Source organism: Eptatretus burgeri, chromosome 14 (assembly GCF_056783735.1).
Source record: "Eptatretus burgeri isolate ZD-2024b chromosome 14, Ebu_testis_v1, whole genome shotgun sequence".
Classification (NCBI taxonomy): domain Eukaryota; kingdom Metazoa; phylum Chordata; class Myxini; order Myxiniformes; family Myxinidae; genus Eptatretus; species Eptatretus burgeri.
The window spans coordinates 56663949-56682890 of record NC_140974.1 but is presented as its reverse complement, the minus strand read 5'-3'; the positions used below and the strand labels follow the sequence as shown (position 1 = coordinate 56682890).

Genomic DNA, 18942 nt, shown 5'->3' with positions numbered 1-18942 from the left:
CGCAGAAAATCGCTTGATTAAACAAATACTATGCGTGATTACGTCAGCACGACGGTTGTGAAGGTTCCACGTCGCCGGAAACGAATTAATGACGTCATGACGCGCCGCTCGAGACGCCTCGCCTGAATTTAGGCCTTTCCAGTGGAGGCAACATGGCGGTAAGCGTTAAACGCGATCGTCCGTACAATCGATTCGCATCGTGCTTGAAAGACAAAGATTTTTTGACCATTTGTTGTCGGATTTGCTTTGCCAACAGCGTGTTCTTGATTTCCTGATGTCATTTTAAACACGTGTTTGAGGTGAAAGTGTTTAATCGAGGTAGTCTTACGGGGTACCGTGATACATGATCCTCGCACATCGTTCGGCGGTTTAAGGGAATGTCGTTTTTAAACTTCCTCGTGACCGGAGAGTTTGTGGGTAAAACCTGTTTTGATACAGAAGAGGACAAACTGACTCGGTGGAGCTTCATCGCCTCTTTTCCAAAACCTCTCATTCGAGAGGAGGCGGTAGAGATGTTTAAGATCATCGAGAGTAGTCGGTAGGGACGTACAGAAGAATCGTCCAGCGAAGTCGACGGTGCTCGGACCAGGAACCACAGCCTGAGAGTATAGAAGAGGAGAGGTAAGGCAGGAGGCATTTACTCAGAGAGTAGTTACTACATGGAATGGTCTCCCTGGAAAGGTAGTTGCAGCAGAAACGGTATATAAGTTTAAATTATAATTAGGTACCTGGAAGTATTATTGGATTATAGAGGGGTATAGGGATGTTGGCATGACTTGGAAGCCGCTTGAGTGTGGATGGGTGATGTGTGCATCTTGTGAGAGGGTCTCGTCAAGGGGTCTTGTGTGGTGGAACCGTCTCCTTCAATCGACGAGATCGATCCTCCACGGCTTGACTGATTTATTTATTTTAATCTAATGTTGGTGTAGCGCGGGCATAACGGGCCAAATGGCCTCTTCCTGTGTCAAGGTTCCTTGATACCTCTGCCACCAAAGGTGAATGGATTTTATGTTTTCACCCCTGTCTGTCTGTCTTTTTTTTTTTGTCTGAACAGGGTTTCTCAAAAAGTTGTGGATGGATTCGGACAAAATTTGGACAGATTGAGTACGTGACGAAGACGAAATGATTAGGTTTTTGGTCAATATCCGTATCCGGATACTAGAATTTTAAAGTGATTCTTCAGCTTTTGAGAGATAGGGCGTGATGTATAAAAAAGTTGTGGCAAAACTTGGTGGATGACGAGAACGAGCGGAATCGATTTTGGTTCAGGTCCGGATCCAGATCGGACCCACCGGTGGGATACAACACGTAAACTGTTCAACCTGGCGGAGGTATGCGCTCTACCTTGTTGAGGATGGTCTACATCTTGAGGATGTGCGAGCAAAGTGGGTACGCAGGTGGTCGATCTGGACGGGTTATCTGGAATGCCTGGGTATGTGAGATGCCCCACCTTGTTTTTATTTATTTATTTATTCTTCTTCTCCCAAGGTTCCGCCCTAAGTCTGAAAATGTGTAAAGGTTTTCGTACAGAATGTGATTGTGAGGGATTTGTATTTATTATTATGCATGCACTTGGTGGGGGTGTAAATTGATAAAAGGGTGACACTCGGAGAGAAGCTTGTGAGGGAAGGCAAATATGAGATTTTCATGGTGGGGTAGTGGGTGTTAGTGTCTTATGGGAGGTCATAACAATACCTTGGATCACTTGAGCATAGAAGTGATTCAATGAAGCAGGATCAGGCCTTTGTGTCACGCATTTGTCCTTAATTTCAAGTGGCAACGAATCGTTTGTTTGTAAACTATATGGTGTTCCAAGGTAACCGATGTAGAAATGTCGGGCAGTTCACCTGTGTGCCCTGGTCCTACAGCAGACTGTCTGAGTTGGGGTCTGAGCGACGGTTGATCAAATAACCTTGATGTGTTAGCTTGTGTAAAAACTGACGTGATGGGCTTTGTTCCTGGTTTGATCGCAGAAAGCGATCAAAGTTAAGGAGGCGGATAAGAAGGAAAACCCCATGCGAGAACTTCACATCCGGAAACTCTGCCTCAACATCTGCGTGGGCGAGAGTGGTGATCGACTAACTCGAGCAGCGAAGGTTTTGGAGCAGCTCACCGGACAGACCCCAGTCTACTCGAAGGGTGCTGCTCCCTTTGTGGTTCCTTTTTCGTCGTGTCTTCTTCCTGCAATAATTTTGTCATTTGTACGGCTTTATCCCAGCAGGTGCTTGATTGGTTTATTTGTTTTTTCGTCCAGCACGGTACACTGTCCGCTCGTTTGGGATCCGAAGAAATGAGAAGATTGCCGTTCACTGCACGGTGCGTGGGGCCAAGGCTGAAGAGATCCTGGAAAAAGGCCTTAAGGTAGGTAGGAAGGTACAGGAAGTCTGCTTCGTCGTGAGTTTTTTTTTTTTTGAGTGGTGATGGGGCTATAGGAGGAATGGAGAGAGTTGGGAAGACGGGAATGTTAAGATTAAAATCTCCACCGTGGTGCACAGGTACGTGATTACACGCATGCCCTTTTAACTTCGCTTTTTCATTAACTTGTTGGATTACCAAAAATTAAAATCTACCATTAACTATGCTCACTGAGAAACTCCGCAATGGAGGAGCTAAACGACAGAGCGGCAGGTCCACGGGCCTCCAGTTGTATGTTTCACGTAAACAAGCGTCCCTCTGTGTGCTGCGCCCTTCCTCGCTGGCGGTGCTGCGGCATCATGCAAGACTTATCATGGGAGTTTTCTAAGCTGATAAGCTCTTAGATTATACCCTCAAAATAATTGATAAATTTGCAGTCGCCCTCATCTAACAGTAAACGTTTGTGACCTTTTTAATTGAGGGAGGGAGGGGTCGGTGTCGGTTTCTGGCTTTCGGATCCCTCTGTGTTCACACTGATTATTGTCAAACCTTCTATGGTATGATTGGCACTTCATTTTCCATCAGTTTTATTTATTATTTCATTTTCTTCAGGTTCGTGAGTACGAGTTGAAGAAAACAAACTTTTCTGAAACTGGTAATTTTGGCTTTGGAATCCAGGAGCACATCGATCTGGGAATAAAGTACGATCCCAGCATCGGCATCTACGGTCTGGATTTCTACGTGGTGAGTTGAACCCGACGGTGCTCCACCAGTCATTGAACATTATCATGGTTAGAACAGGTCGCTGAACTACTCAAAACTAAATGGCTCGGGTAGTTCTAACGACCGATTGGCATCTGGCATTCGCAGGTCTTGGGCAGACCTGGGTTTTGTGTTGCCGACAAGAAGAGGAAGAAGGGCCGCATTGGCTACAAGCACCGAATTTACAGGGAGGAAGCCATCCGCTGGTTCCAGCAGAAGGTAGACCTTTATTATTGTTTAAAAAAATTTATTTGTGTGCTTAGTCGAGGCTCATTAAAGAGCTAGTACACTGAACGGATCAACACACATACGTGGAGACGGAAACTCCAAGGAGGAAAAACTGGCAAATTAGGAGGAAGGACCGTAATATCCTTGATGAGATGAAATGTGCTTTTGTGGGTCCATGTAACAACACCTTTCACCTGTTCTGAAGTTATTACATTTACGATTCAAAATGACCTTTGTTTAAAATCCATGGCATCAGATCTAACCATGCTTTTTGTTGTTGTTGCAGTATGATGGAATCATTCTTCCTGGAAAATGAAGTGCCCTTTTTCAATCTGAACTGATTAATAAAGTATTTGCTGTTAATATGGCTTCCCTTTTGTGCCTCATTTATCACCTTTTCATTGTTTTCTCACCTGTACCTCTCAACCAATGTAAAAAGGGAGGTGGGTTTGGTTTGGGGTGGGTGGGAGAAGGGTAAGTCAGCCCTCAATTCTATAATGTGGAATGTTTTGTGGGAGATGGTTCATCTGCGTGAGTTTGAGATCGTTTTAATTTGAAACTCCGGTTGGTTCTTGTTTTAAGGACGTGTTTATGAAATCTGTTTGGGTTTTTAAACATCCAGCGTTGGTGGTCCACGGAATCCAACGAAGTGATGATTTATCCTTTTTATTGGAGCAGAATGAGGGTCATATGCAATGCAGAAAGGGAACAGGTGAATGTGGAACAAAGTGCGAATGTTATCGGATGAATAATGGAAGTTCAGTGAAATGTTTCCCCTTGACAGGCCGGTGATGTAACCATCACGTTTATTGAAGGACCATCGTGCACCCTTCCAGTTCAAGTTTGAATATCTCGCCACTCACTTGTTGTTTGTCTATTCAAACTGTCTGAGTTCTGGTTTTGATATGAATTGTTCAAATTACCAAATTTAGAAAAATGGGAGTGTTTGAGATGTGGTGGGGGATTAAGATTAAGGTTTTCATCATTGAAAATGAGGGAGGGTGAGGTTTCATTGAAAATTCGATTTGCGTATGTAATACATTGATGGCTGCCAAGTGAACCTCGTTTTTAAGTTCAATTCCCTTTTCCTCTTAATGCCAAATGATCTGTCCCGTTCAAGAGTTGAATGCACGCAGGCTTCCCAGATAGGAGGAGATTGGGACCACACTCTGTGCAGAACGTTGATGCTGCTGAAGCCGTCTCCTTGGCTATTGGGCACAATCCTGGACGGGTCGCGACTCCGACACAGTATACCATCAGGCTGGCACTCATTTTGCCATCCTCGGAAGGATGACAGGTCGAGTTAACCCCGCCTGGTATTGATTCAACAGCTGAGCGGCATTTGAACTCAGGACCCTCGGATCCCAAACCCACCACCTAAACCATTAAGCCAACACCAGGCATTTTCAGATAGGTCGATGTAAAAGTAGATGTTCCTAATCAGCAATGTACAATCGACGAGTCGTACTATCACAAGGGGGGCAACGTGCTCAATAAATGGTTAAAATAAATAGTTATTCGAGATGTCGCCCGGCTTTTGGATCTACCGTCATTGGGCGAGCAGTGACTCCGCCCACATTTACCCAGAAATGTATTCGTGTATGCTCTCACACAATTGGTGCGGGATCAACGAAGTGACTAAGACGTCGCAGACTCCTCCTCCATCGTATCCAGGTTTATAATGGTTCCCCTCCAGCGACAACCCGCTGCAGTTGGTGCGAGCTGCGACGTTCATTGGGCTCTCAGCAGCAGCGGGTGCACGTAGTGGCGAGCACGTGCGACCTCCGGTGTACTTCGCAGGTACGTTACTTACAGTTTTGGTTATTTTATTATTATTTTTTTAAAATCTCAATGTAATCCCACGTTCAGATAATTTATTCTCCTCAAAGATGAAAAAATGTAATCTGTTGGAGTAAACGTGGTAAAAGATTCAGGTTTCATGTTTGTTTTTTGTGATCTAATCGTTTCGATCTGAAAAGTATGACCATTGGTCGTGTTTCCTAAAGGGAACGTGACGTTTTGGGAGTTGATGTGACCCGTGTCTGGAAATAGCGGGAGTAAAAATAGGAAGGCAGAGCTTCAGGTTCAGTCCAGTGCCATGTAAGGTCTTCGTTTTGCTTCTCAAATCGAAATACTTGAAGAAATCTAATTGATATCATAATACCTTTTCAACAACCTGCGCTGCTCATGGGGTTGAAACCTCTGGCCATAAGGTTTTTTGACTCCACTGCACCGTGAAGGGTCTTAACTCGACTAAATTCCTTTTGGGAGGGAAGGGGGGGGGGTTGGATCTTTGACTCGCCTGTGCCATGGTGGGTCTTCGACTTGACTATTGTGCTACGCAGGGAAGGGGGTCGTCGACTCGCTCATTCCACGAGGGACCCTCGATTTGGTTGTTCCATGGGATGGGTTTTCGACTCTACTCGCTCGTGCTGTGGGGTCTTCATTGTCCATATTCGCTCGTACCATGATGGGTGGTGTCAACTCGATACGCTTCTCCCGTGGGAGGGTAGGTCTTCGACTCGACTTGCTGGTGCCGTCGGGGCCGTTGGTTGTCCCGAATGTAAAACTTTTCTTGGAGTGCTCCCGGCCTAATAGCGGAGACGACTCCTTAAACGCCCTGCATGATCTGCCTGGTTAGCAAAGCCTAATGTATTGTAGATTATCATATCAATCTGTGCTTTGCTGATCAAAGTTGCTTCTTTTGCAGTTCTGCCAAAATCAGACATGCCACCCAAAAAGAAGACCAACAGAAAGAACAAGGCCGACGGAAATGATGTTCAAATAATAAATGGCATAAAAGAAACGGCGAAAAATGAAATTAATTTCCTCAATAACAACTTTGACTTCAAAGAGCTTTGTAGTTCCGTCACCGAACTGTCGAACCCACACCATAGCGACCAGATACTAGAAGGCCAAAAGGCAATGCAGATGGATGGCTTTCTTTGTGACCTCACATTAAGCGTCAAGACCAAGACTTTCCATGTTCACAAGCTTGTGATGGCTTCGTGCAGTGACCACATACGGACCCTGCTGCGTCAAGATTCTGGGACCCAGCAGCTGGAGTTGAACGACATCGCTGCAGTGGGCCTTGCTACCGCCATCTTGTACACATACAGCGGTTCTGTGAACCTGTCCCTGCAGAATGTGTCAAGTGTGGTAGCCACAGCCGTGCGACTCCAAATGCACTCTTTGCTCAAGCTCTGCTGTGACTTCATGGAGCAAACGTTGAACGTGGAAAACTGCATGTACGTATCCAATGTAGCAAAGACCTTCGATCTCCATAACACCAGAGAGACTGCAGAGAAGTTCATCAGAGAAAACTTTGTGGAATTTTCTGAAACTGACCAGTTTCTTAAGCTCAGCTTTGATCAAATCAATCAACTGTTGTTGGATGACAGTCTTGAGATCAATTCTGAGCTCACGGCTTTTCACATCGCACTAAAGTGGCTGGAGCACGACTCTAAGCGGCTGGCGTACGCTGCGGAACTGCTCAGCAACATTCGCTTCGGGACCATCTCGGCTCATGACTTGGTAACGTACGTGCAGACAGTCCCGAGGATGATGCAAGATCCAGATTGCCACAAGCTCCTCGTGGACGCGATGAACTATCATCTGTTGCCCTACCAGCAGAACGTGATGCAGTCGAGGAGAACAAAACTACGCGGTGGTGCCAAGGTCCTTGTTACCGTTGGTGGACGCCCGGCTTTGGTAGAGAAGTCCCTGAGCAGAGACGTATTGTATCGAGACCCAGAGACAGGTTGGGTGAAACTCACAGAGATGGTCTCCAAAAGCTTCAATCAGTGCATTGCGGTAATGGATGGCTTTCTGTACGTGGCTGGTGGTGAAGATCAGAATGATGCAAGGAATCAAGCGAAGCATGCTGTGAGCACGTTTTGCAGGTAAAAAGCAAGATTGGCAAGAAGGACTAGACAAGATATGGTCACAATTTGTGACCATATCTTATCTAGTCATTCCTGCTTATCTTTCAACCTCATTGCATTTCAAAACCTTTGATTAATATATCCATTCAAGAGGTTTAAACTGAAGCCTGTTGAGTAACCAATTGATCTTTATTATTATTATTTTTTTAATGATAAACTAAACCCTTGCAGGATTTTACTAAATCAAGATCTTTGATCATTTATTGCCAGGCTTAACTATCATAATTGATTCAAGTTACGATAATGACAAAGTCCCTTTCAGGTTTGATGCTCGTTTCAACATGTGGATCCAGTTGGCCGGTATGCTGCACAAGCGTACGCACTTCAGCTTCAGCGCCTGCAATGGTCTGCTATTCGCCATCGGTGGGAGGAACAGTGAAGGGCCGTTATCCGCCATGGAGTGTTACGTGCCCTCGACAAACCAGTGGCAGCCCAAGGCTTCGTTAGATGTGGCCCGCTGCTGCCACGCGAGTGCCACTGCTAACGGGAGAGTCTTGGTGACGGGCGGGTATATCAACAATGCGTACTCGCGCACCGCATGTTCATACGAGGTGACGAGTGACAGTTGGCACGAGAAAGCCCCTTTGAGCACACCCCGTGGCTGGCACTGCTCGGTCTCACTCGGGGAAAGGGTCTACGTGGCAGGGGGTAGCCAATTGGGACCGCGTGGAGAACGTGTGGACGTACTGACAGTGGAGATGTACAACCCTTTCACCGGTCAGTGGAGTTACGTGTCCCCACTACCTACAGGTGTTAGCACTGCCGGGGCAACCATGCTCGGTCGACGAGTCCTCCTCGCAGGCGGCTGGAATGAGGCCGAGAAAAAATACAAGAAGTGCATTCAGAGCTTTGATCCTGAAGTGAACGCGTGGCTGGACGAGGAGGAATTGCCAGAAGCTGTGGTCGGCGTTTCCTGCTGTTCATTGCTCATGCCACATCGTCGGGTGCGCGACTCAAGGGCCAGCTCTGTTTCCTCGATGCCTCTCAGCATCTGAGCCAAAGCGGCTCATGCTGGGTCGACGCATTGCTGGAATGGGAATATCTGTACAGTTGGACTTTCTCCACCAACAATCACTTTGTCCATTTAGACCAACCCTCAGATCTACTACATGAAGCATTAGTCACCACACTAATTACCAGTAAACTTGCACATGAGGGGCAACATGTGGCTGTGCTTCACCTGCAATCATCTCTCACCACATAGGTTGTGAGTGTTGGTGGTTACTTGTTTTCGTTGGTGACTGGCTAATAGTGCACCAAGGTTTAAAACCATGTTGTTTGCTGAATAAGAAGCATGACAGGTATGGGGATAGAAAGGACATTTTAGGAGATAGACGTTTGAAATGTCCCTTCTATTCTCGTGGAAGAGGCAATGACAAGTTCTGCCATATGCATTTATAAATAGACGTCACCTTTCCGATTGCAAGTTTAGGTTTGGATCTCACGGGCCCATTTGCGATGTCCATTTATCATTCGTACCACGAGTGATGCTAACCAGTGCCCAGAGAGCAATGGTGGGTGGGCCTCGAATGCCTTGAACACTGACCATTTACTTTAACCTAACCTACCTGTCAAATTTTGATGTCATCAAAGTGGATTCCATTGACAACTTGAACTGTGATTGAAACATATACAATTCCTCGAGAAAGTTTGTACCCCCTTACAAAATTTTCACCTTTTGTTTCCTGATCACCTGGAATTAAATTGCATTAACTCAGACTTTTTCAACCTTCATTTACACATTGTAACCCACAACTTCCAAGTGAAAAACAAATTTCAGAAAATTAAGAATAAAACATTACACTATCTTGGTTGGATCAGTGTCCACCCCCAACCCCTTATTATAGCAATTGTAAATTATCTCAGGTGCAACCAATCACCTTCAAAATCACACACCAAGTTAATTGGCCTCCACCTGTGTTAAATTGTGGTGATTCTGATTATTTCAGAATAAAATCAGCTGTTCCTGTAGGTTTCCTCTGCTCAGTAGTGCATTTCACAACAAATACTCAACCATAAGCACCAAGGAGCTTTCAGAAGACCATGATAAAGTCGTGAAAAGGCACAGATCAGAGGATGGGTATCAAAATATTTCAAAGGCCTTGAATATCCCTTAGAACACAGTCAAGATAATCATTAAGAAGTGGAAGGCGTATGGTCCACCAAGACCGTGCCTAGATCAGGCAATCTGTCCAATGTGGATGACCAAGCATGGAGGAGACTGATCAGAGAGGCCAACATGGCCAATGGCAACTTTCAAAGAGTTACAGGCCTTTATGTCAAAGACTGGTCACTATGTACATGTGACAACAATATCCCAAGCACTCCACAAGTCTGGCCTGTACCGTAGTTTGGCAAGAAGGAAGCCATTATTCAAAAAAGCCCACCTTGAGTTCTATTTGAGGTATGCAAGAAACCACTCCGGAGATTATGAAGTCATGTGGCAAAAGGTTTTGTGGTCTCCTGAAACCAACATGGAACTTTTTTGCTTAAATGCAAAATGTTACTTTTAGCACAAACCCAGCCTGGCACATCACCCAAAGAACACCATTCCTACTGTGAAGCATGTTGATGGCAGCATCATGTTCTGGGGATGTTTCTCACCAGCAGGGACGGAGGCACTTGTCAGGATAGAAAGGAAGATGTATGGAGCAAAATACAGAAAAATCCTCGAGGAAAACCTGCTGCCCTCTGTAAGAAAACTGAAATTGGGACAGAAGTTCATCTTTCAGCATGACAACGACCTGAAGCACACAGCCATTGCAGCAATGGAGTGGTTAAGGAACGAAAAGAGAAATGCCCTTGAGTGGCCCAGTCAGAGCCCTGAACAAAATCCAATCAGAAACCTGTGGCATGACTTGAAGATTGCTGTCCATCAAAGCTCCCTACATAACTTGACTGAGCTTGTACAGAAGAATGGGCAAATATATTGCCCAATCAAGGTGTGCATAGTTGGTGGAGACCTATCCCAACCGACACAGCTGTAATTGCTGTCAAAGGTGCTTCCACCAAATATTAACCTGGGGTGGTGGACACTTATCCAACCAAGATTTTCTAGTTTTGTATTTTTCATTAATTTCCTAAAATTTGTTTTTCATTTGGAAGTTGTTGGATACGATGCGTAAATAAAGGTGGAAAAAGTCTGATTTAATGCAATTTTATTCCAGCATATAAGGAAACAAAAGGTGAAAATTTTAAAAGGGGGTGTCAACTCTCTATCTGCATTGTATGAGCGTTTCGCATTGCACTTACTAGAAGCACCCACTCCTACGGGAGCCATCAAGGAGGTCATGTTATATTTATGCCTATTTTACTCCAAGGGGGTCCCAGGATTACACACCCAAAAAATGGTTGTGATTGTTCCCAGGTACTGCAAAAACGGTTGAACCAGACAGACAGATGGTGAATTATATAGTAAGATATAATTCACCGTCTGTCTGTCTGTTCCCAGGTACCGCAAAAACGGCTTAAGCAAAGCGCAACCATTTTTGGGTGTATAATCCTGAGACCCCTTGGAGTGAAATAGGCATAATATAATAGCATGACCCCCTTGACGGCTCCTGTCGGGAGTGGGTGCTTCAAGTGGTAACAATGCCAAGAAAGATATCAGGTTTTTTTTCTGTAAAAGGAGAGGAGATTGGGACCATCCTCTGTGCAGAGCGTTGGTGTTACTAAGCAGTCTCCTTGGCTATTGGGCACAATCCTGGACGGGTCGCCACTCCGACAGGAAACCAGCATGCTGGCACTCACTTTGCCGACCTCGGAAGGATGACAGGCCGAGTTAACCCCACATGGTATTAATTCAACAGATGAGCAGGATTTGAACTCAGGACCCTAGGATTCAAAGCCCACCACCCTCACCATTAAGCCAACACCAGGCATGGAAAACAGTCAATTCATGGAGGTTTTATCAGAAGATCCACAAGAAACTCCATGGTAGACCAAATAAAGTTGTCAGTTCCTCAACCTTTGTGATGAAACAGGCTCAATGAATGCATGGAAGAACAGGTGATTTTTGGCTCAGGTGAAAATCGTTTAAACACCTTCTGCTTGGTACACCTCCCTACAGCTCGTGCTTTCACATTTATAATTCCCGAGATCAAGCATTTTGGTTCCAGCAGTGACTGAACTTGTTTGTTAAGCAATAAATATGCGCCAAGGTCATGAGAAGCACAACAGACTGTGAAGTACAACCAGCACAACACAATGAAATTCCAAGGTTTCAGCCGGACACAGCAGCCTTCATCAAGTACTTTGCCCGTCGGGACTTGGATCCAAAATTGACTGCGGAAGAGAACCATTCCCACCAAACACGATGATGGAGATGGTCGCTCAGGTCTCACGGTTTTCATTCAGATCTTCACTCCACCGAACAAGGAGGGTAGTTAAGGATCTGAGCACACGTGTTCCGTATCATTCCTGGTGGTCACCGTGGTAGATAAGATGATCTGAAATTCCACGATACAGCACCACATCCACCCAACATGATCTGAAATTCCACCTTGCATCACCACATCCACCCACCACAATCTGAAATTCCACCTTGCATCACCACATCCACCCACCACAATCTGAAATTCCACCTTACAGCACCACATCCACCAAACATGATCTGAAATTCCACCTTGCATTACGACATCTACCCTCCATGATCTGAAATTCTACCTTACAGCACCACATCCACCCAACATGATCTGAAATTCTACCTTGCAGTACCACATCCACCCTCCATGATCTGAAATTCCATCTTACAGCACCACATCCACCCACCACAATTTGAAATTCCACCTTACAGCACCACATCCACCCAACATGATCTGAAATTCTACCTTATAGCACCACATCCACCCTCCATGATCTGAAATTCCACTTTACATCACCACATCCACCCACCACAATCTGAAATTCCACCTTGCATCGCCACATCCACCCACCACAATCTGAAATTCCACCTTACAGTACCACATCCACCAAACATGATCTGAAATTCCACCTTGCATTACGACATCTACCCTCCATGATCTGAAATTCTACCTTACAGCACCACATCCACACTCCATGGTCTGAAATTCCACCTTACATCACCACATCCACCCACCACAATCTGAAATTCCAACTTACATCACCACATCCACCCAACATGATCTGAAATTCCGCCTTGCAGCACCACATCCACCCTCCATGATCTGAAATTCAACCTTTCATCATCACATCCACACACCATGATCTGAGATTCTACTTTTCAGCACCACATCCAATCAAGTTACAAAAACGTTGGCAGGTGATTGAAGGGTCCATAGTGTGACGAGGTTTGCAAAAGGACAGAGAAATTAAATATTCCCAAATTTGCTTACAGATGAGCATTATCCTTTTTCATGCTGTTTGCAGCTAACTTGATATGTACATTCTCCAATGTCTCTGTCCCCCTCAGGAACAACTCTCCAACCACCTTATTTATATTTTTGAAATGCTAAATGAGTATAAAAAACAGTTATGGGACTGGCAGCATTTAGTTGAGAATCGCTAGAAAGTGCAGGACACCATTTTTAAACACCAAGACTGTGTCAATGCATCTCACACGTTACCTCTTCAAAAACTCGTTAGGATGTCTACGCAGTGGCCTGATGAGATGGCACAAACTGCATGCAAGCTATGAAACCGCTTTTGTGGTAACCACAGCACGCGCACAATCATGAGTGTCAAATGAAACGGATCAGTTTTGATGTACAGCCACACTCGAGTAGCAAGAAAAATAAATTTGTTGTTATTACACTTTTGACTGCTTCAATTCTTTGAATCCATGAATACTTCCCATGATGATACCAAAGCTTTTAAAAATAGAAATTGTACAAAAGTGATGCTGTCGATTCATTCTCTCACCTCAGTGGTTTGCTTCGTTCACTTGCTATTTGCAGGTGTGATGGGTTGGTCGACAGCTCATTGCCTGCCTACTTTTTGTTTGTTCATTTATTTACTCTTGCCCGGTTATCAATTCTGTTCGGTGATCGGGGGGACCTGCAGCACGTTATGATGATTAGAATGAAAGTTTAACTTTGATAGAAGTTGTTAAGGTGTAAAACAATCCCACTCGGCCCATAAATGAATTCCACTTGTCCACTCGATGAATGACATGCATAGTCAACCCACCTGGTGTGATGGAACGGCACGACAGGGGCTCAAACTCAAGACCCGAAGATCTTAAGTAATCCACCTTAACCGTGAAGCCAACAACAGGCTTTGGCCACTCGATGACCGTCGTCTACAATTGCTCAAGTTGTACCGATCTGCACCAAATCTTCAATCGCTCATTTACAATATATAAATAACGTAGAAAAATTACAAAACTTCAATCACGATCTTCCCTCCAGGGTATCACTTTCAAAGCAAGCAATGCACCACCGTCTAACGTCATCCCCCTCCATGTCCATCTACGATCTTTTCTACCCCCATTCATCCTACCCATCTCAACCCTCTTGCACGTTACTTTTACCTCCTTTCCTCTTCCTGTTTATTTCCTCCCTTCTGCCGTCCATCCGTGGCTCCGTTGTCAGTAAGTTGCCATTTTATCCTCGGTCACCTCATTCTTCCACGAGCCTAGATTTTGTCTGTTTAAAAAAAGAATAATTTATTTTAAAGCTTTTGGATCCAGGGGGTTAAATCCACCAGATTGGTCCACAGATATTGCCGACACCATAATTGCAGAACAATTCACATTCCTGACCTGACCTGCAAAGGCACAGCAGTTGAAGTGCATTTGTATGGATTTTAACAAAACAGCCTGGTACTGGTCCATCAGGGGTGAAAGTAGAAGATGGGAGGGGAGTGACGAGGTGGGAGGTGGAGGTTACAAACATGTACATGGTGCAGGACATTGCAGCAGGAGACCCAGTCAAAACGTTCATTCGTAGTATGTTGTGGAAACACCAACACTCAAGTTTCCACAAATTGCAGAGGAAATGCAATTCTCACAAAACCTTCCTGGTAGTTGGAGGTTGAAGTTCTTGCTACATTGGGGCAAATATCGTTATGGGAAGACACAGGCTTAATTATACACATCAACTGCTCACAACATGTATCGCAAGCCACCCACAACTCTACTCCGAGAAGTCAATAGAACTCCTACTCCCTTGCTTTAAAGATCTGAAAACAATCACACGATAGATATGTAAGTAACAAATGATGGCGATGAGCTTTTCAAACATTTCCAGGATCAAGGAAGTCCATTACATAGTAAACCAGAAGGGCACTCGGTAGAGCGCATACCTCCGCCATGCAATGCCTAATCCATGAGAACATATTGGGCATGATATTTCAAAAATGTATCATTTTTGGCCCAATCTCTCAAAGGTGAAGAATCACTTTAAAAATTATCAGGATTTGGATGTTCAACAAAATCGAATCAATTTGTCCTCGTCACACACCCAACCTGCCTCCCAAATTTCATCCGAATCAGTCCACAACTTTTTGAGATATCCCACATGTAAGGTGGAGTCCCTCCATGCAGAATCATAAGGTATCGGTTGTTTGGGGGAAGGGGGAGGTGGAGGTTGTTCTGTGTGAAGGGGATGTGTGTGAGGTAAACGGGAAAACAAATAGACAGACGGGGGAGAAAAGAATCTCCTTCCACCTTTGGTGGCAGAGGTAGTTAAGGAACATTTGGGATAAACTGGTGCTCCTTTACTTTGAAATGCAATTTGCTAATTTGTCACAAATGGTGTCGCCAATCAGGTAAACAGTTATGCAAAGACCACACGCAGGTTGTTGACATATTTTCGACAAGCAAATTTCGTTGACAGCTCTTACTAAAGTATATTCACAACACAAAGAAAACAAATCGTCGTTTATTTGAATATTAAAAGATGCAAAACATACTCTGTGCTGAACACGTCTTGAGCTGCGAACCACGCCAATGCTAAGGGATTGCGGTGCAGCATGATCAAGTCAAACGCTCTGGATATCGCTAGGCCAACATGGAGTACCGACGGTCTTAAGCCATTCACACGGGCGAGTAAGCTCCATTTATCAGTTCCCAGAGCCAGCAATTATAGTCACCATTTGGGCTGTACAGGTATAGTCTGTTATCGCTGCAAAGACCAACAGATCCTCCACCGAGACGTCCCTTATTAGGATCATCATTTCATTCGGCGATTCCAAACAAGCTTGGAATTGAGGTCAATGGACAGGAAGTTTCCAATGAAAGGCAACGGCAGCAGAGAGGATGACTGGTAGGAGGAAATGCAGCGTGCTGCAATTAAGGCTTGCTTTTGCGGATTGCACCAATGGCAGAAATGACCGTCTTCGACGTAGTTGTTGCCAACACTGGACCGGGAGGAACAGACGAGACGATGGTTAGCGCACTGTTCGAAATGGACGCAGTCGTCACCATGAGTGGAGGCAATGGAATCTTTGGTGCCGATCCCAATGGAACAGCTGAGTCCCATTTGCTCTTCCGCTTCTGAGGATCTGAGAGTGCAACATACATTGTACTCATCTGTTTTTATATCTCTTCCTTCCAAGCAAATAATAATCTACCCAGAACAATTTAACCCAATCTGCCTGATTTAAGCAATTAACTAAGACTCGAGGTTATACTTCCTAACGATCTCTGCACCACCTTATGTGGCCACAACCACAATCACCTTAAAGTTTACTGGAATTTCAAATACACAGTGAAAGAACATGGTGGTTAAGGATGAAGCAAACACTAAGAGCAAAATTAACTCTTCGTGCATTTAAGTATAGTATAGGTGTGCACCTGCAGGTTTTGCCATTACAATGATCTTAAACAGTGCTGTTTTAGATTTCTCCCAGAAAGAGAGAGCTCTCTGTTCAAATCGATGGAAAAGTTATTTTGATGCCCAAATTTTACCATTGTTGCCATCACCACCACAACAATCACCATCGTAAAATCTCTTCCTCGTTGAACAAAACTTATGTTGTGACTGTTCTCAACCCATTGTGGAAATTCTGGGACCCACCAGTACCGGTTGTGGTTGTCGTAGTTGTGGAGGTGGTTGCGGAGGTGGGAGCTGGAGCGGATTTTTTAGTTCCCGTCACAAATTCAATCTTGAGGCAAAGACAAGGTCATGTGTTAATTGTTTTTTTTGAAAAAAAACAAAAACAAAAAAAACAAATGGGTGGAGGTGAGCATTGATTCTTAATTTAGGTAGTTTCACCACAAGGTGGTTGATGGTGGAGCAAGTGTGCCCTGCAGAAACGCGGGGGGGGGATAGGGGTGAAGCACAGAAAGAGCAGAAGGTGCAAGACCAGAAAGGAAGTGGTAGAAGACAGAGAACACTGACCTTTCTGCGATGTGACAGTGATAGGTCCATAGACTCGGCTTCATCGTGGGAGATTCAAGTGAACATTGCATTTCCAACCAAGAGATGCACATTTCAGTGAACACATTTCATTCAACAATCACATAACTCACATCAGTGCTTTCATACCTTTGTTCGTTCTTTCTTTGCTTTCTCCAGCCTGTCCATCTCCAACTTCTGTGACCGAGCTGAAAATTTCCAAAGGGAGACACGTCTTAGACATAGTCTCCAAGAAAGCATCCGATTTGGCTACAGAACTGATCAACAAAATCATCACATACACTGTAGAATCATAAGGTGCAGGTTGTTTTGGTGCAGGTGAAAGTTGTTTTGTTGGGAGGGGGTGGGTAGGAGGGAGGTGTTTACCTGTCTGCTCCTGGAATGGAACGATTGGTGAGACACCACAAATGCAAGTCATGATGACATTTCAGCGATGGTCGTGACATTCGGGGGAGGGGGGGTGCCAATTGGCTTAGGCTACAGGAGGTGCAAATTGCTTATTATCAAATTTGTAACTTTAGAAGATTTTTCTTTTTAACACATTGCCGTATCTTGCTCGAGTTTTTGTTTCGCAGGAGAATTTTGAGCAGTGCCACCTCATCATAAATAGCATTTTAATGTTCATCACAAGCTACACATTGAAATTTTAAAAAACACATGATACTGAGGGAGTTTTGGGGAGGTTGGGGGTGGGGAGGGCAAATTTGAGCATATATTCGCATGCTCTTCCCGTGTGTGAAAATTCATCTGAAATCATTGTATAATCTGCCCTCATTCAACCTCCCATCTCCATACAGCTCTTCACACTGAATGTGGTGTTGTTTGTTCGCTCAACACTTGTCCGATACTATATTAATAACCTCCCATATCCAGTTCCTTCATGAGCTTTGATCTCGAGGCTCATTATAAAAAAAAGTGAAGGGGAAGGGGTGGGAAGACAAAAGGGACGATCAAGAAGATAGGAGCAAGGCACTTTTGTCTTGCGGCTAACCCCAAATTCCTGCATCATGATAAAATTATCGATAGAGCAACCTCAGCATATCAGCCTCCTGACACAAAAAAAGAAAGCATAAGTATCTGAAATAACAAACACCCTGGCCAGGGTTGGTAATTTGCCTGAAGGTACTACATGCCGAATACCTGTACAATCACCATTGGCCCGCTTCAGGAGAACTGTGTCAAGGTTATAGGGCTGAAAAAATTGATGAAGCTGGAGCAGGTAAAATATCTCAAAAACAACAGGTGCAGCAAGTAGTTTCATGCTGCTGTCACTCGGTTGAAACGTGAGTGATATTTAGCGCCCATAAAGTGCTCCCACCAGTCCAGAAAGACACTCCCTCCGACAATACTGAAATAATGTTATTTATGAATTTCAGCGCCGGTGTGATGCCAGGTACATAGGCCATACGTCCCAAAGACGGGAGGCCGCTCACGTGTGCGAGAACCCAATGAGAGTGCTTGTTCAAAAAAAGCGATTCTGCGATTGGCGAGCATTTGCTGAACAAGCCTGAATGTGCAGTGATGAGTGGTTTCATTTGCGGCTCATGCACATCGCGTGGCACACGTATGCATTGTTGAAACCACACACACACACACACACACACACACACACACACACACACACACACACACACACACACACACACACACACACACACACACACACACACACACACACACACACACACACCTGTTCTTTGTAAACCAACAACAAAAAAGTTTGTGTGAACACTTCAATTGTTTTAGACCCTGCTGTGGCATTGTGGAAAGTCTTAGGCTTCCTCGCTGCCTCATAGCCATGACTTATATCGACGTCAGCAACAGTCCTAAAAAGCCAATCAGGAAACAGGTTTGAGCATAAATTGTTTTGAGTCTTCCTATCCGATATTCTTGTGTGTGCCCTGACGAGTGGGAGATCAAAAGCTTCGGCAATTCCCCCAAGGCTTCTTGTTCCACCAAACAATTATTCATACTACTTATGTACACATGTAGATATTGCGGTAGTTTGTGATGTGCAAGCAGAAATAATTAATCGTGTTGGTCATTTTTAGTCGCATGTTCAAGCAGCACGATTGCTCACCCAGTGCTTCGTAGTACGAGTCATCCGACCACCCGTGGGGATTGAACATATCCTGCAAAACACGAGGCTCGATCAGTGTGACGACAGACAGCAAGCACGTGAACAAAAACAATGACCCGAGGGAAGAACCAAACACTCACCTTGGGGTAGTTGGTCCCAAATTCATCGATGCCACAGTACTGGATGAGTTTTTCATAAATGCTGAAAAACAGCAAGAGATGAACACTGGGTTCAAGTTAAACACAAACTCAGA

At 44.7% G+C, this 18942-nt stretch overlaps 3 protein-coding genes across 7 annotated transcripts in view; 2 read left to right on the top strand and 1 right to left on the bottom strand.

Moving 5' to 3' along the window:
- Window positions 1-10: 10 nt before the first annotated feature.
- On the top strand, window positions 11-3708 carry RPL11 (ribosomal protein L11). Its single transcript, XM_085854977.1, has 6 exons — window positions 11-158; window positions 1974-2139; window positions 2255-2361; window positions 2968-3099; window positions 3226-3336; window positions 3632-3708. Exons 1-6 carry the CDS (start codon window positions 153-155, stop codon window positions 3659-3661), a joined length of 552 nt encoding a protein of 183 aa, XP_085711103.1. The 5' UTR covers window positions 11-152; the 3' UTR covers window positions 3662-3708.
- A 1278-nt stretch (window positions 3709-4986) lies between these two features.
- Window positions 4987-13061, top strand: KLHL31 (kelch like family member 31). Its single transcript, XM_085854969.1, has 3 exons — window positions 4987-5145; window positions 6056-7247; window positions 7552-13061. Exons 2-3 carry the CDS (start codon window positions 6073-6075, stop codon window positions 8282-8284), a joined length of 1908 nt encoding a protein of 635 aa, XP_085711095.1. The 5' UTR covers window positions 4987-5145; window positions 6056-6072; the 3' UTR covers window positions 8285-13061.
- Window positions 13062-15114: 2053 nt separating this feature from the next.
- SAP30BP (SAP30 binding protein) overlaps window positions 15115-18942 on the bottom strand; it is a 60496-nt gene continuing 56668 nt past the window's right edge. For 3 of the 5 annotated variants that reach the window (XM_085854971.1, XM_085854973.1, XM_085854974.1), the window contains 5 exons: window positions 18830-18890; window positions 18690-18741; window positions 16739-16797; window positions 16268-16355; window positions 15115-15752 (listed from right to left, as the gene is read on the bottom strand). In XM_085854971.1, the coding sequence (XP_085711097.1) occupies window positions 15541-15752; window positions 16268-16355; window positions 16739-16797; window positions 18690-18741; window positions 18830-18890 (472 nt within the window). In that variant the 3' untranslated portion in view covers window positions 15115-15540. The remainder of the gene's footprint in view (window positions 15753-16267; window positions 16356-16738; window positions 16798-18689; window positions 18742-18829; window positions 18891-18942) is intronic. The other 2 variants (XM_085854972.1, XM_085854975.1) reach the window with 2 other exon arrangements.

Coding starts and splice junctions, on each gene's coding strand:
- RPL11 (XM_085854977.1), top strand. Junction 2,140..2,254: donor GACCCCAGTCTACTCGAAGG/GTGCTGCTCCCT, acceptor TTTTTCGTCCAG/CACGGTACACTGTCCGCTCG. Junction 2,362..2,967: donor TCCTGGAAAAAGGCCTTAAG/GTAGGTAGGAAG, acceptor CATTTTCTTCAG/GTTCGTGAGTACGAGTTGAA.
- KLHL31 (XM_085854969.1), top strand. CDS start 6,073: ATGCCACCCAAAAAGAAGACCAACAGAAAGAACAAGGCCGACGGAAAT. Junction 7,248..7,551: donor GCTGTGAGCACGTTTTGCAG/GTAAAAAGCAAG, acceptor AGTCCCTTTCAG/GTTTGATGCTCGTTTCAACA.